A 14,718-nucleotide genomic window follows, 5' to 3' on the forward strand; every position below is an offset into this window, starting at 1 on the left:
GCCCGGTTGACAATGGTGTTAGGTCTGATCAAATAAAGTGAAAACTAATTTGGTATGTTCTAATAAACTGTCGGTTATTAATAGATAGAACAATCATTATATCTAAGTAAATTATGCCGGACAAAACTATTTAGACCAGTGGCATTAGTTGTAAATCTTCTAGTAATGAAAGGGTTTTTAAATAGCTTGGTTGAGAAAGATTGTGAACTTGACACATAAGCAAAATAGTATGATTGTAAATAAATTATAAATTAAAAGTTACTCTCCTAAAATGTTTCTCTATTAATAAAAAAGGGATAAACTAAATTAAATTACTAAACAAAAGTCCAGTTTAACTGTTAATAGGTTCATTAGAAAATTTTGAATTGCATGTAGAGTTAGAAGACTTTCCTGTTCTTTAATAAACCCAGCCCAATGGCTTTGAAGTTATTGCAGTTTAATCATTTCCGGTGAGGTTAATGCAATTTTTTTGGTCCATCCACCAGTTTGTACCATTAAAGTGAAAATGTTATGTAACTTCATAAAAAGTTATAGGAGATCTCTTCTTCCTTTCATATAAACAAAACAAGATTGTGGAATCCATTTTACTCCATTAGTTTGATCAAAAAATTTACTAATACTTTTATATCATGCAATCTATGTTTTGAATTCCATAAAAACGATTTATTTATAATTATTCTACTATTTATTAAAATAAAAATCATTTAATTGATTTTTGCTTATTTGTGGATCACATAAATGGAGAATGATAGGACAGACAATCCCAGACACTAAACAAGAGAAACAAACCAAACTTACACTGAGTTCTAATAAGACACAAAGAAAAATAGATCTTAATCCAAAAAGAAAACAACATTACGAACATAAAACTCAGATGAAACACTAAGCAACCCAAGAACAATACAAGCAGACCACAAAAACCTATGACCGGACGGAGAATTTTTATTTTTATATTTATTCTAATCGGGAGAAAATAATAATAAAAAGCCATCCTAATTGAGATTAGTGGTCAATATCTTCTGAATTAGCGAAGATAAATATTTTTTAAAAATTTAATAAAACATAATATTTGATATATATATATATACATACACATACATACATACATATTATTTTTTCGAAATCTGGCTTAATATTGGATATGTTTTTATATGGTAAAATATATATTTATATTTTTTAAACTGAATTTGAATTTTATTATTATGTATTTTCTTAATAAACAGATTTACATATTTTGCTTTGTTGATTGTATTCTTATAACTTTGAGAATATTATTAACTTTTAAGAGTATTTGTGTATGTTCATTGAGGTTCTAGTGTTTTTCATGTTTGTTACTTGCTGTCTCCTTTGGAAATTGTATAGCCGTTCTCATTGCAATAGACGTGTCCTGAATCCGTGCAAGCAGAATTTTGGAGGTTTTGATGGTCATCCCACGGATGAACCAAGAAAGCGGCGGTAGATTAAAAGGAGGATATGGCTTATAGTATTGGTCTATTGTCAGTTTTGACGCAATCTTTCCTTGGCCACCACTACATTTTTTATACTCTTCTCGAGTCATTGGTATCTTCTTTTTGCATAAACGTTCTTTATCTACAAATACAGGCTCCACTTTTAAGTTACCCTCGAATGCTTTCATAAATCGTACTTTCTCTTTCTTATATTGCGTCTGTCCACAATAAGCAAAAGAGAAATTACCTGAGTTATAGGTTTCCACCAATACAAAAACAATAGTGGTTATTTCTTGTGAGAGAAGCTCCACTTACCATAAGATCTTTTCTGTTTTCATCGATGATTAGATCCATAGAGATAGGGAAATACACCCCAAATACATTACAAGCCACAGATTTTTCCACCCTCATCATTTGCCTCGGACCTTTCTCAAACAAAACCTTTCTTGATTTGTTTTGCTTCATAAAAAAAATTCATAGTCTCAAGTATTATTTCTGTACGTAATATATATCACATTGATTTTTTTTTTAATGATTAGAAAAGAAACCATAAGTTGGCGCCGTTTGCGCAAATCGTGAAATGTACCACTTCCTGGATCAATCAAATAGCCGTAGAGCAATTCTGGATGCAGCCCTACGGTCATTTCTATGTTCATATGGTAAAAACCATTTTCATGTGTCACCTTCAAACATCAAAAACATAAGATTTTTTTCAGGATCTTTGTTCTTGATTCTACCAAGGCGAAAGAAAAAACGATATGGGTATTGTATTTTGTGTGGGGTGATATTTATATTATACCTTGATCTTAGGAGATGCATTATGCCATGGATGCTTCTTCTCTGCTTCATGCCAAAGATCTAGTTGCTTCTGCTCGTCATTTAGATCAAAATAGATCTTATCAGGATATTTAAAATCGTCTTCCTCTGAGTCCACATTTTCAGATCTCTTGGCCTCTGCCTACGTACAACAAACAGAATGAAATGTGTTTATATATGTTTTGCTAAATATCATATAAATGAAGAAAATATTTTACAAAGTAGTATCTTAAGTCTGAGTTATCTTGGACAAAAAGAAACTTAAAACGAGATAATGTGTTTTTGTATTTATATTTGACATCATCGGGTCCTATGATTGATGGATATGAAGCTGACTTTAAGAGGCTGTTGACTGTTCTGATTGATCCAGCTACCAAACCCAGGGAATACACCCATTTTCTGTTCGAAAGTTAAGCCTCACGAAAACTAATAGTAGCAATAGTAAATGACGTTTAGTATTAAAATAACTGAACGTTATGTAGAGAGAATGATGTACGTTATGTTTTATGCATGGAGAAACAATGAAGTGGACAAGCTCAATTCTCGTGAACTATGTGACGTGCAAATTTTATGTATGGCGAGATTGGTAAGAGCAACATAACGACCAGGCAAGTGAATGGGAAGAAAAGACCTCTAGCTATCTTTTTGTGGGGGGAATAGCTCTTATAATGAACTGATGAATAAGTGATTAATACAAAAAAGTGATTAATATACACAAAGCAGAGAAGTGAACTCCTACGAGGTAGTAGAATTGACGACCAAATAATTTTCATAGTTTGTAATAGATAAGTAAACATAAACAAAATTAAACTACTAAACAAAAGTCCAATTTAATAGGCTGCTGATTAGAAAATTTTGAATTGCATATACAGACAGAGTTAGAAGAAACTCTCCGAGACTCTTAGGTTCTTTAGTAGGCCTAGCCCAATAACTATCTTAAACTAGCCGTAACGTGCACGTGTAACTACGCACGTAAGCGAGCTCATTTTAATCGACGTGGCGCCTTATAATTGGTCACCATCGCGTGGCGAACCATTTCATTGGTTGAAACAACAGATTGACACACTCAACAGACTCTACGGGATTGAATATATAAATTATTCATAGAAACTCATAACTCTCCGGAAAATCACATCCTCTCTATACTCTCTCTCCGATTCACTCTCCGGTGAACAACCGTTAAGATTCCCGATGATGAGAGACCGGCAGCTATTCTCCGCCGTTTTGCTTATCTTAGTTTTCGTTTCGCTCCAGAAGCTTTGCTACTGTGACGACGATCAAACGGTAAATTTCGGTTTTTCTCGGTTTATAGATCTGAAGATTTAGATCTGAGTTTTCGTTTTTTTTTAATTGTTCAGGTGTTGTATGAATCGTTCGACGAGGCGTTTGATGGTCGCTGGATCGTTTCGAAGAATGGCGATTACGAAGGTATTGTTGTAGATCTGTACACTCTCACTGTGTTGTTGTTCCGATCTGCGTATTGGTTAGGAATTTGAATTATCTGTACATATAGAGGAGTCGAATCTGAGAATGTTGATGCGAAATTTTGAATCAATCTGAGTTGTAATGTGTTGCACTCATCATGTAGATGAATCAAATCTTGCTTAGTAGTAGTATAATTCATCATCTCACGTTATGATGTTGAATGGTTGATCTTATAATGCAATAGCTTTGCTCTTTATAGACTGATTTGCTCAAGGCATTAGAGCATGCATGTTATTGTTTTGTGTGTTTAACACTTGAATCTTGCTCTTGCTGTTGATGATTCTCCCATTTTTGCATAGAAGCTTCTTTGTTAAGACTAATTTATCCGTTTTTCAGGTGTGTGGAAGCATGAGAAGAGTGAGGGACATGATGATTACGGACTTCTCGTGAGCGAGAAGGCTCGTAAGTACGGTATAGTGAAGGTTCTTGACGAGCCGCTAAACCTTAAGGAAGGAACGATTGTTCTTCAGTACGAGGTTCGTTTCCAGGAAGGGCTCGAGTGTGGTGGTGCTTACTTGAAGTACCTCCGTCCTCAGGAAGCTGGATGGACACCTGAGGGATTTGATAGTGAGTCTCCTTACTCTATCATGTTTGGGCCTGACAAGTGTGGAGCTACGAACAAAGTTCATTTCATCTTGAAGCACAAGAACCCCAAGAGCGGGGAGTACGTTGAGCATCATCTCAAGTTCCCTCCCTCTGTTCCTTATGACAAGCTTTCCCATGTCTACACCGCCATCTTGAAGCCAGACAACGAGGTCAGAATTTTGGTTGATGGAGAGGAGAAGAAGAAGGCAAACTTACTCTCTGGAGAGGACTTTGAGCCCGCTTTGATCCCTGACAAGACCATCCCTGACCCTGAAGACAAGAAACCAGAAGACTGGGATGAGAGAGCCAAGATTCCTGATCCTAACGCCGTGAAGCCTGAGGACTGGGACGAGGAAGCGCCCATGGAGATCGAAGACGAGGAAGCTGAGAAACCGGAAGGATGGTTAGATGATGAGCCTGAAGAGGTTGACGACCCAGAGGCGACCAAACCCGAAGACTGGGACGATGAGGAAGATGGTATGTGGGAGGCTCCAAAGATTGACAACCCCAAGTGCGAGTCAGCACCAGGATGCGGTGAATGGAAGAGACCGATGAAGAAGAACCCTGCTTACAAGGGCAAGTGGAGTGCGCCTATGATAGATAACCCTGCTTACAAGGGAATCTGGAAGCCCAGAGACATCCCTAACCCTGACTACTTCGAGCTAGACAGACCTGATTACGAGCCCATTGCAGCCATCGGTATTGAGATCTGGACAATGCAAGACGGTATCCTGTTTGACAACATTTTGATAGCGAAAGACGAGAAGGTCGCTGAGAGTTACAGACAGACGACGTGGAAGCCTAAGTTCGATGTTGAGAAAGAGAAACAACAGGCGGAAGAGAAGGCTGCTGAATCTGCAGATGGTCTCAAGAGCTACCAGGTAATAACTGATTTTCCAACAGAATTATACACATATGGCTTTATGGTATAAATAGTTACATATGTGAATGATGTTTTGCAGAAGGTAGTGTTCGATCTGTTGAACAAGGTTGCAGACCTATCTTTCCTAAGTGCATACAAGTCTAAGATCACGGTAAGCTCTCCTTCATTTAAACCATGTTTTGCATGTTATGACTTATGAGGATGACTCAGACCAAAAAGAGATTTTGAAAATGGTGTCGTTTTTGTAGGAACTGATTGAGAAAGCCGAGGAACAACCAAACTTAACCATTGGTGTCCTAGTCTCCATTGTCGTAGTATTCTTCTCGCTCTTCATCAAGCTTATCTTCGGTGGCAAAAAGGTAATATTGCCTCTGTAACTTTCATGGCATTTTTAATATGTAAGCAAGTGAAGAAGCTAAAAAAAAAGGGTTTGTTACAGGTGGCGCCGGCGGCAACTGTGGAGAAGAAGAAGAAACCAGAAGTAGGAGAGAGTTCAAAGAGTGGAGATGAGTCAGAGAAGAAGGAAGAAACCGCTGCTCCCCGCAAAAGGCAACCGAGACGTGATAATTAGAAGAAAAAAAGGTGTTTTAGAATGAGAAGCAAAGCTGTTTGAAAAGAAAGATTAAGATTTTTTTTCTTCTAAATGTTGTTTTTGATTTTATTTGTGTTTTCTGCTGTAGCATATTAAGATAGAGAATTATGGTAATGTTTTGGACAAACTGTTATCGCTCATCGCTGAAAACTTGTCTTTGTTCGTTTACTTTTCCACTAAATTGGAGAGGAAACTTTTGATTGATATTGTAGACTCATTCGAGTTGAATAGACTGTTCAGTGTTCACTTAACTCGCTCATTCATCTTGTCTGAGAACATTCAACGCAGCATCATCCCATCTTTACACACTTGGGAAATTGTAAGTTTGTAGTTTGCAAAAGTTGTAACTATTGTCGTTGGACCTCTTCAGCATCATTCTATTTATTAGTTTTGTTTGTTCATTGCCCCCAAATGTGAAGCGGTCGCAGAAATTGTTTTAAACGATCAAGTCTAACCGTGTATATTTAACCAGACAATACATGTCTATTTAAGAGATTCAAAGAAGAAAACTTGCTTTAACTCAAAGTCTCATCTAAAGACACATAGTTATAGAGGAGTGACTAATAACACACAATTATAATAGAACAAAACTTGCTATATCTCAAGTCTCTTAATCTTCAACATCATCTTCATCCATGTCTTCTTCATTACCCTCCTCACCTTCTTCTTCACTACCTTCCTCACCCTCTTCATCTTCATCTTCATTTTGCGTCTTCTTGGCTGTAGTTTCATCCACATTTTCTGAAACAAACCGATGTAAACAACACAAAATCAGTTGATTCGTCATGTGGTAGACAACATTTTGAAGAAAAAAAAAATACTCAATGTGGGGTGATAAGATGAGCATTTACCAGATTCATCAAACATGATTTCTCCCGAACACAACCCTTCCTCCACTTTAACTAGCTGCATAGTCATCCTCGGTCCAATCTCTTGCAGCTTCACCGCACTCTTTGTGGACCCCCTGTTCACTCTGCGTAGATCAGATGACAGTGTCACCGTCGCCGCTTCCTCATCTCCTTCGCTCTCTAATCCATACCCAGCCCTGAAAAAAATAAAAAACCCCACCAAACAATCAAAAATGATTCATCTCACGTTGAGGAATCAAAATGAGATCCTTACTTGGTGAGAAAGTCACTAACATCCTGAAGATTCCTAAGATCAGGAACCTCATGCTTCTCCACAAACTTCCTGAGCCTTCGAGACACTCCTACAGGCTGAAGCCTTAGGGAATAATGCCGGAAATCAATGAGTTTTGTGTCTTTGTTGTAGTTCATGAGTACTAATCTCTGACACGTGGAGAGCTTGATCTGACACAAATATTATTTCACAATCAAATAAGCTGAAAGTAACAAGCTTAGTAATTAAAAAAAAAAAGCACAAACAAACTTACTGTCTTGACATCAAGATCTGGGAATATTTTCTGAAACATTTTGGTAGCTAGCAACAGATGCGGCTCCTGAGGGTCAAATCCATAAAGTACAATCTAAAACCAAGACAACACTTCTCAGTGTGTTAGCATGAAACCAAACAGGGAGGGAGTAAAAGAGAGAGAGAGAGATAAAGATTGATTTTACCAAAGGGGTTTTTTTGAAAAGATCAGGAGGACATCTAGGCCGAAGCTGAGACTGAGCTATATCCGAAGCTAACGAATACTGATGAATCTTGAACGTCAGAGTAGGACCCTGAGGTGATCTCGCTACTCTTAGAGACAAAGCAGAGGCTGTTTTCTTCAGCATAAGGAAATGAGTAACACCCATCGGTCCTGATACATTCAAAAAGTCTCTTAAAGTGTTCCTCTTCTTCTCCTGCCAAGGTAACAACAACATATGCATCATAAGCAATGGTGTCACTCAAATCACAACCCTCTATTTAGAACAACACTTTTACCTTAAGACTGAGAGCAGTGTAGGGAAGCATGAGCTTCCTCAAATCCATCTGAAGCTGTTTGACAGAGCCGGGGAGCTTGGTCCTCGAAAAGACGAAGCTTTTTGGGATCTTGTCACCAGTCACGTGATCAACGTTGGCTTGATTGTTGTTCTTCTTCATCACAATAGGCTTCACATTGACCCTACCCTTCTTAAATATATCATCACCCAAAACACACAGTAAATAAACATTATCACTTGGTAAAGAAACTCAAACAGAGAGACGTGTTTCTACTTTGCTTCGTTCTCAGATTCTGGAATACAAGGAAGATAACATTTAAGCACAGTGAGCTCTAAAGTTAGGGTTTTTAACAAAAACCCAGAACCATGGATGATTGAATTAAAACGATAATCAAAGAAAACAGTTGAATTAAAAGTCATTACCTAAACCCTAAATTCGACAGCCCGAGGTAGAAGATGACGGCAAATTTGAAAAGATCATCAGATGATCAACCCTATATATACTCCAACCGATTTCCAAATTAAAAGAATAATCAAACCGGGTTTCTGTAGAACCCGGTTTACATTAATTTTCTCGTCACGAATCTGGTTTAATATTCCGACCATTTGCATAAACGAATTGATTCATTTATTCGTCTTCCCGACAAGACAGCATAGCTTAGCATTTTTTTTTTCATTACAACAATTTCAAAAAAAAAAATCAAAACCGGTTCTCTAAGACCCGGTTTAGTATTAAAACCATTTGCAAAAAGAGAATAGATTCAGTTATTATTTGTCTTCCCGACAAGATAGCTTAGCATTTTTTTTCTTCATTACAACCACACACAACTTGTTGTTCCGTCTTTGCTCATTCATTGTTTGATTCTCTTCTCTCTCTCTCTCTCTCTCCGTGGAGATTTCTTTGGTAATGTTTTCTTCCTCAATGTTCTTTCGATCAATCTCTTAAGCATTGATGATGTTCTTCGTCTTGCACCTACTCGATTAACAAAAGATCGTGCTTTCCGATTCAGTGCATATTTTAATCGAAAGTTTTTAACTTTTCGATACGCTTTTTTTCTCACTTTTCAAAGATTTCAATTTATTTATTTATGATCGTGTGATTCTGTGTTTGTTCCATTTTCTCTTTCTTCTTCGATGAACTCGAGGAACTCTGTTATATATATGAAACGATGATCTCTCTCAAACGACGCCGTATCTTGACTCTGCGTTTGCTTTATATGTGTTTCCCTCCTTCTGATTAAACCAAAAGGCTGAGAAACTTTTACAAGTCCTCTCTTGTTTATTCTCCAGTGTTGCAGAAAAAGATGCTCAAGGTCCCTGAACACCAAGTCGCCGGTCACATCGCCAAAGACGGGAAGCTAGGTCCCCTCGTAGACGACCAAGGCATCTTCTACAAGCCCCTTCAAGGCGACGCACGCGGCGAAAACGAGGCCAAGTTCTACGAGTCCTTCTCCTCCAACAAGAACGTTCCAGACAACATCCGTGGCTACTTCCCTGCGTACCACGGCGTTCAGCTGGTTGAAGCGTCTGACGGATCAGGCCAGCTTCCGCATTTGGCTCTCGAAGACGTCGTCTCCGGTTACGTGAAGCCTTCTGTTATGGACGTTAAGATCGGGTCTAGGACGTGGTACCCTGATGTGTCGGAAGAGTATTTCAACAAGTGTATAAAGAAAGATAGAGAGACCACCACGGTTTCTTTGGGGTTTAGGGTTTCGGGTTTAAAGGTTTTCGACCACGAGGAGTCCGGGTTCTGGAGACCGGACAAGAGGGTCGTTCTGGCCTACAAGGTTGATGGTGCTAGAACGGCTCTAAGGAAGTTTGTCTCGTCGAACCCGCTCGCTGACTCGGTGGTACCTGACTGTGCATTTGCGTCAGAAGTTTATGGAGGTTCTAACGGGATCTTGACGCAGCTGTTGGAGCTCAAGGCTTGGTTTGAGACGCAGACGCTTTACCATTTCAACTCTTGCTCGATCTTGATGGTTTATGAGAATGATGAATCAGTTGATGATGCGCCAAGGAGGGCGCGAGTGAAGCTGGTGGATTTCGCGCATGTTCTTGATGGAAACGGTGTTATTGATCATAACTTCTTCGGTGGACTCTGCTCTTTCATTAAGTTCATCAAAGATATAGTTGAGAGCTCAGAGAATTGCTGTGAAAATGGGCACTAAGGGACTTGTATGTTTTTTCTTTAAATAAATGTCCGGTTCTTCCTTCCTTGGGGCTAACTGTGTTTGGACATAAGATTTGTTGTGTCTCCTTTGAATTGTATAATTTGGTTATGCCCTACTAAACCAAACCATTGTACTGTACTTCTTCATATGAGTTTTAATGAAGTTTCCATGGAAGTAAAAGCTTGAAGGAGTAACAATGTTAAACACCAGTAAGTTGAAGAATCACTGATCAGTGAAAAGTATTACTCAAAAAGCTACTAAGTAGTATATGGAGAGTGTTTTATCTAATAACAATTATATAACAACTTCATTTTGTGTGTATATACAGATGAAAGGATACAGTTCTCATTATTCATCAGTACATACAATGTTTAAGTTACAATGACAAATAGGTTTCTTGGAGAAGTGGAATCAAAGGAAAGGATCGATACGAGGGTCGTGCTCGCTAGCCATAGCCATCCCTGTGCACAGACATGTCGGACACATCACCTGAACAACAGCAAACACATACACAACTTATCATCCACATCTTTGGTTTTTGGCCTTTGGGCCTTTAGGTTTTATGGTTATATATACCTTTCCAGCACCAGAACAGTTTGAACATCTTTCGGTTTTGGATGTTGACACAGAATGATTCCCTCCAGCAATAGCTGAGACCGGTTCAGCTACAATAAGAGCACCTGTGCTAGAGCAACGAGCACATGCTAGATACCCTGCGTTATTACATAAAGAAAAGTTATTAAAAAAACCAAAAAAAAAATCTAAATCTCTTTATGAACACACAAGCAGAGTGGGAAGAAGCATTAATAACCAGTTCCTAGACAGTATTTGCATCTCTTGTGCTCTTGCTGCTTCACGTTGTTGACTTCAACTACCATCAAAGCTGAGATCACACCAACAGCTCCTCCGGAGAAGGACGCTACTATTGGGTCTACTTGACTGGTCATCATTCAAGTGAGAAACACACACAAGAAGAGTTAAGCATCTTTTTCTATAAAGCCGCAACATGCATATATATGAAGAGATGTTATTAAACCTCAATTGCATAGGTAGATGAAGGCTTTGAATGAAATCTTTATATGACGTGCCTCCTATACCTAGCTTCAGCTCTAGCTGCAGAAGTTACAAATCAAAACTATATTACATAAATCAAAAGTAATACTCATACTCCCTCGGTTTCAAAAAGATATGAGTTTTAGAATTTTCACACATATTAAAGAAGATTTATTAATAATCAGGTAATTGTTTTTTTTGTTATTGACTATTTACCTATAACATTCAATAAACACAAATATCTTTTTTGAAGTTTATAATTTACCATTAAATAATACATTGAAAATGTAAAAAATATATATATTTGAAACAAAATTTTCTTTTAATACATGGATCTTTTCGAAAAGGAGGGAGTATATGCCAATCTTGAAGCAAAGGGGCTTACAGTAGGAGCTAGTAGGCCACCAAATAGGATGATCCCAGCGATGAGTGAGAAGCAAGTTGCGTAATACACTCTCAAATTGGCAGCAGTCTAGCAGCAAAATGAAAATGTGTTTATGATCAATACAAAACACACAAAACCCTCTAAAGAAACTGTTTAAATACTTTACCAATGGAGGCAAGAATGGGATAAAGGACGGGAAGTTAGGTAACTCGTGTTCTTGCTCTTCGTCTACGATGCCAAGCTCTGTGTTTCTAATCCTTTGTTGTATTCTTAGCCTCCGTACCTATAGATAGATAAGGAGAAGACAGTTATAGAAACTAATTAATAAACTAAAAGGTTTCCCACTTTAAAGAAACTTAAAACCTCTTCCATGTGCAAGAAGATCTTGTTTCGTCGGCTTCTAATGTTATCTTGAATCTCTTGCAATTGCATTTTGGCAAAGTCCTGTACTGTTTCAGGTCCTTCTATGATACAAAAGCTGCACCAAAATTAAACAAATTTAGAAACTTTAAAACGATCATATTCCAAAAAATAGAAACTTCAACGAGCTCATAGAACAGAACAGAACAGAACGGAACGATTGAACTCCAAAGTCTGTAGCTTTACGGATTCAACTCTCGTGGGCAGACCAAAAACATCGATTTAAAGGATTACCCGGCAGCGAATTTGTCGGAGGAGTCAGAATCGAGAGAGGAAGAGTCTGAGTCCAAGGCCGTGAAACGCCATCTCAGCCTTCGATTTGGCCTAAGTGAAGATAGCTTCGACACTGAAAAACGGGAGCCGTACGGATCAGGTGGGTAGGAAACAGACAAGATCCTACCCAAACAAGACATGGTTTCCAAGTCTTCAGCAGAAGTTCAATCAGTTTGCCTGTTCTTTTATGTGTGTGTGGTGATCGTTTTGGTCGTACAGTGAGAAATCAGAAATCGAGACCGAGAGAGAGAGAGAGATTACTCTGTTCATGAACTGTGTGTTGACAAGGGTTTTTGGTACGTGGCGAGGTATTAGTGGCTGTTGTATTTGTTTATTTGACACTTGTTTTATTTTTGGTAGGTTTAGATAAACATATAAACTTTGTTTTCAGAAAACTTGTGGTGCCAGGATATTTTTGCACTTGTTTTATTATTTTTAGTAGGTCCAAATAAATAAATAAAATGTTTTTGTTGTTATGGATAATCCATGCATATTAACTCTACCGGTCAATCAATGAGCTAGGCCTGAACATATTTCCGAAATCTGAAATTTCGAACCGGTGCCAATCTGAAAATCGGGTTTCGAGTCGGATCTTAATATGATATCCGATTAGGTGTGCTTTCATTTGTGTTTTAGGTACTAGATTGGATCGGATATTACTCGAGATCCGAATGACTACTCGACATATCCTAATTTTAATTTATAGACTTATTAAATAAATGTAGGTTTTAATTGCTTCAAGACTGATTTTATTTTTTGTGAATTCATTCTAAGTATGTTTTATTTAATTTCAGAGTTCTGATATATATAGATCTTATTCTTTTATAATTGATTCGATATTTGGATAAGTAACTGGAAGTGTTGTAAACGAGCCTTGTTTGTCTAATTGATTCGATATTTGGATAAGTCGGATAAAAAACACCCATTTTATTCAGATAAAAACAACTAAATCTGAACCAAAATCGATTTTTCTAGGTTTCTTTAGATATATCTGGAATTATTCAGATCCAACAAGTACCGAACCGAATCTGATCCAAATTTTATAAATACCCAATCGATACTATTTTACATATCTGAAATATCTGAGACTCTAGATATCCTATCCGAACCCGATCGGGCCATCCGAATGTCCGTGCCTACAATGAGCTCCTTTGATTATCTTATGCGAGGATTAAAAACAGAAGTGGGCCGGGTCGAATTATACTACCTGTTTTAGTGGGTTGTAAACATTTTTTCTAGCTTAGAAAGCCTTGTTTTCTTTTGACATCCTTATAAGGCCTATTGTCAAATGCTCTTTTCGATATAAGATGATCATATGTTGTTGATCCCCCAAAAAAACTTGTACTATTTTTATAGGAAACAATGCCAATATTATCTACTTCACAGTTACAACTTACAATAATGTTTCAAGAAAAAGAAAACTAGGCGTCTATATGAGAAAAATGAAAACACATGCATAATATACTTTTCAGTTTTATTTTAAATTGTTATTGTGCCTATTTCAACTAATCAAAAATATTGTCCAAATACATCTGCAACAGATGATCTGTTTTAAGATGGTATATATAAATCACATAAATTGTCCAATAAAACTTAAAACTGCAACATGACAAGTTTCATATAGGCATTCACACGTAGTTCTAACTATGTATGTAATATTGGGGGATTTGAGTGGAAACAGTAGTGTCTAGTGAGGTCCAGCACGTGACAAAAGGTAAGGCTCACATAATGTTGTTTTGTTAGGAACCTATGCACCCAATCGAGACTTTAAAATGTACACTTATTATTTAACAAATTATATGCATAATACTTAATTAATATAAATTATTGAAAAGTTTAAATAATAACTGTAATATTGTTGATGTAGGTGATGAATCCAACGAAAATTAAAGAAGAGAGAACTGCATCATATAAAATATTGCACAACTTTAATAAAAATGTTGTTATAGCTGAGTATAAATTAATTTAAAATGACTAACTTATTAAAAATATTGAAAGTTTATAATGCTCATGAATATATTTATATGCATATATAAATACTACTTATGTAACTATGTTATATATTGTTTGTCGGCACATAAGCTTATATATATGAGACATTTTTTTGTAAGAAAATTACATGGATTGGATGGATCGGTCCGGATTTGCCAACCTGCTCACTCCACTACACAAGTTGATCCATTCACATCACATATACGTAATCCACTTTCTAGATATTTTGAAACAAACTGGAGGAATGTTGTAAGAAACACTATGTGAACCCGTATTAGTATCCAGTAGTTTGAATCTAGGTAGTGAGCTTTCAGATATTTTTGGGTCCGTTATATGTATGTATATGTATAACAATATAGATTATGAATATGAATATTCGATCATATCCTAAAAGAGACATAACATATGGTAGAGTTGCTCCACCGTAGGAAGTTGTGCGTGTGGACCGCTTCACCGTTGAAATTATGTTAAAAGTTTCCATCATTCTTTTTTGCAGAACAAAAGTTTCCATCATTAGGTGTTCAACAAAAAAAAGTTTCCATCATAAAAAAAGGATCCTTTAGATATTTCTTAGATCCAAAAATTTCGAGTAGCACTTAATTAAATCGTTGCATGGGATGATAAAATTAGTGTAAAACTTGTGGATTAGTGTAAAATTGTAGAATGGATAGGTTGATACAATCACTATATTATAAATACAGTTAGTGTAAAACCATAAGCATCAGA

At 37.0% G+C, this 14,718-nt stretch overlaps 5 protein-coding genes across 5 annotated transcripts; 2 read left to right on the forward strand and 3 right to left on the reverse strand.

Annotated features, from left to right (window-relative positions):
* Nucleotides 1–1,172: 1,172 nt before the first annotated feature.
* Nucleotides 1,173–2,733, reverse strand: LOC108826186 (uncharacterized). The gene is made up of 5 exons (XM_018599571.2): nt 2,601–2,733; nt 2,248–2,406; nt 1,997–2,131; nt 1,764–1,907; nt 1,173–1,666 (listed from the first exon to the last, which is right to left on the reverse strand). The coding sequence occupies exons 1-5, from the start codon at nt 2,658–2,660 to the stop codon at nt 1,313–1,315; spliced, it is 852 nt and encodes a 283-aa protein (XP_018455073.1). The 5' UTR covers nt 2,661–2,733; the 3' UTR covers nt 1,173–1,312.
* Nucleotides 2,734–3,376: 643 nt separating this feature from the next.
* LOC130499931 (calnexin homolog 1) lies at nt 3,377–6,013 on the forward strand. Its single transcript, XM_056994468.1, has 6 exons — nt 3,377–3,548; nt 3,623–3,692; nt 4,086–5,215; nt 5,297–5,368; nt 5,466–5,576; nt 5,657–6,013. Exons 1-6 carry the CDS (start codon nt 3,456–3,458, stop codon nt 5,786–5,788), a joined length of 1,608 nt encoding a protein of 535 aa, XP_056850448.1. The 5' UTR covers nt 3,377–3,455; the 3' UTR covers nt 5,789–6,013.
* A 282-nt stretch (nt 6,014–6,295) lies between these two features.
* On the reverse strand, nt 6,296–7,894 carry LOC108825271 (peter Pan-like protein). The gene is made up of 6 exons (XM_018598584.2): nt 7,700–7,894; nt 7,387–7,617; nt 7,203–7,295; nt 6,932–7,119; nt 6,661–6,854; nt 6,296–6,550 (listed from the first exon to the last, which is right to left on the reverse strand). Exons 1-6 carry the CDS (start codon nt 7,856–7,858, stop codon nt 6,420–6,422), a joined length of 996 nt encoding a protein of 331 aa, XP_018454086.2. The 5' UTR covers nt 7,859–7,894; the 3' UTR covers nt 6,296–6,419.
* Nucleotides 7,895–8,446: 552 nt separating this feature from the next.
* Nucleotides 8,447–10,049, forward strand: LOC108823938 (inositol polyphosphate multikinase beta-like). Its single transcript, XM_018597253.2, has 2 exons — nt 8,447–8,602; nt 8,989–10,049. The coding sequence occupies exon 2, from the start codon at nt 9,003–9,005 to the stop codon at nt 9,864–9,866; it is 864 nt and encodes a 287-aa protein (XP_018452755.1). The 5' UTR covers nt 8,447–8,602; nt 8,989–9,002; the 3' UTR covers nt 9,867–10,049.
* An 87-nt stretch (nt 10,050–10,136) lies between these two features.
* On the reverse strand, nt 10,137–12,298 carry LOC108823936 (protein ORANGE, chloroplastic). The gene is made up of 8 exons (XM_018597252.2): nt 11,962–12,298; nt 11,671–11,785; nt 11,474–11,590; nt 11,308–11,394; nt 10,906–10,982; nt 10,681–10,808; nt 10,446–10,582; nt 10,137–10,358 (listed from the first exon to the last, which is right to left on the reverse strand). Exons 1-8 carry the CDS (start codon nt 12,138–12,140, stop codon nt 10,281–10,283), a joined length of 918 nt encoding a protein of 305 aa, XP_018452754.1. The 5' UTR covers nt 12,141–12,298; the 3' UTR covers nt 10,137–10,280.
* Between the last annotated feature and the right edge of the window lie 2,420 nt (nt 12,299–14,718).

Source organism: Raphanus sativus, chromosome 9, assembly GCF_000801105.2.
Source record: "Raphanus sativus cultivar WK10039 chromosome 9, ASM80110v3, whole genome shotgun sequence".
Taxonomy (NCBI): domain Eukaryota; kingdom Viridiplantae; phylum Streptophyta; class Magnoliopsida; order Brassicales; family Brassicaceae; genus Raphanus; species Raphanus sativus.

Excerpts from the sequence above, each read along its gene's own strand:
- LOC108826186 (XM_018599571.2), bottom strand. The coding sequence starts at position 2,660 with ATGGGTGTATTCCCTGGGTTTGGTAGCTGGATCAATCAGAACAGTCAA. Across the intron at positions 2,132-2,247 it reads ATGCATCTCCTAAGATCAAG|GTGACACATGAAAATGGTTT; the intron begins GTATAATATAAA and ends TGATGTTTGAAG. Across the intron at positions 1,908-1,996 it reads GCAAACGGCGCCAACTTATG|CAAAACAAATCAAGAAAGGT; the intron begins GTTTCTTTTCTA and ends TTTTTTATGAAG.
- LOC130499931 (XM_056994468.1), top strand. The coding sequence starts at position 3,456 with ATGATGAGAGACCGGCAGCTATTCTCCGCCGTTTTGCTTATCTTAGTT. Across the intron at positions 5,216-5,296 it reads ATGGTCTCAAGAGCTACCAG|AAGGTAGTGTTCGATCTGTT; the intron begins GTAATAACTGAT and ends GATGTTTTGCAG. Across the intron at positions 5,369-5,465 it reads CATACAAGTCTAAGATCACG|GAACTGATTGAGAAAGCCGA; the intron begins GTAAGCTCTCCT and ends TCGTTTTTGTAG.
- LOC108825271 (XM_018598584.2), bottom strand. The coding sequence starts at position 7,858 with ATGAAGAAGAACAACAATCAAGCCAACGTTGATCACGTGACTGGTGAC. Across the intron at positions 7,618-7,699 it reads ACACTGCTCTCAGTCTTAAG|GAGAAGAAGAGGAACACTTT; the intron begins GTAAAAGTGTTG and ends TTACCTTGGCAG. Across the intron at positions 7,120-7,202 it reads CAGATCTTGATGTCAAGACA|ATCAAGCTCTCCACGTGTCA; the intron begins GTAAGTTTGTTT and ends TATTTGTGTCAG.
- LOC108823938 (XM_018597253.2), top strand. The coding sequence starts at position 9,003 with ATGCTCAAGGTCCCTGAACACCAAGTCGCCGGTCACATCGCCAAAGAC.
- LOC108823936 (XM_018597252.2), bottom strand. The coding sequence starts at position 12,140 with ATGTCTTGTTTGGGTAGGATCTTGTCTGTTTCCTACCCACCTGATCCG. Across the intron at positions 11,591-11,670 it reads TCTTCTTGCACATGGAAGAG|GTACGGAGGCTAAGAATACA; the intron begins GTTTTAAGTTTC and ends ATCTATCTATAG. Across the intron at positions 10,583-10,680 it reads CAAATACTGTCTAGGAACTG|GGTATCTAGCATGTGCTCGT; the intron begins GTTATTAATGCT and ends GTAATAACGCAG.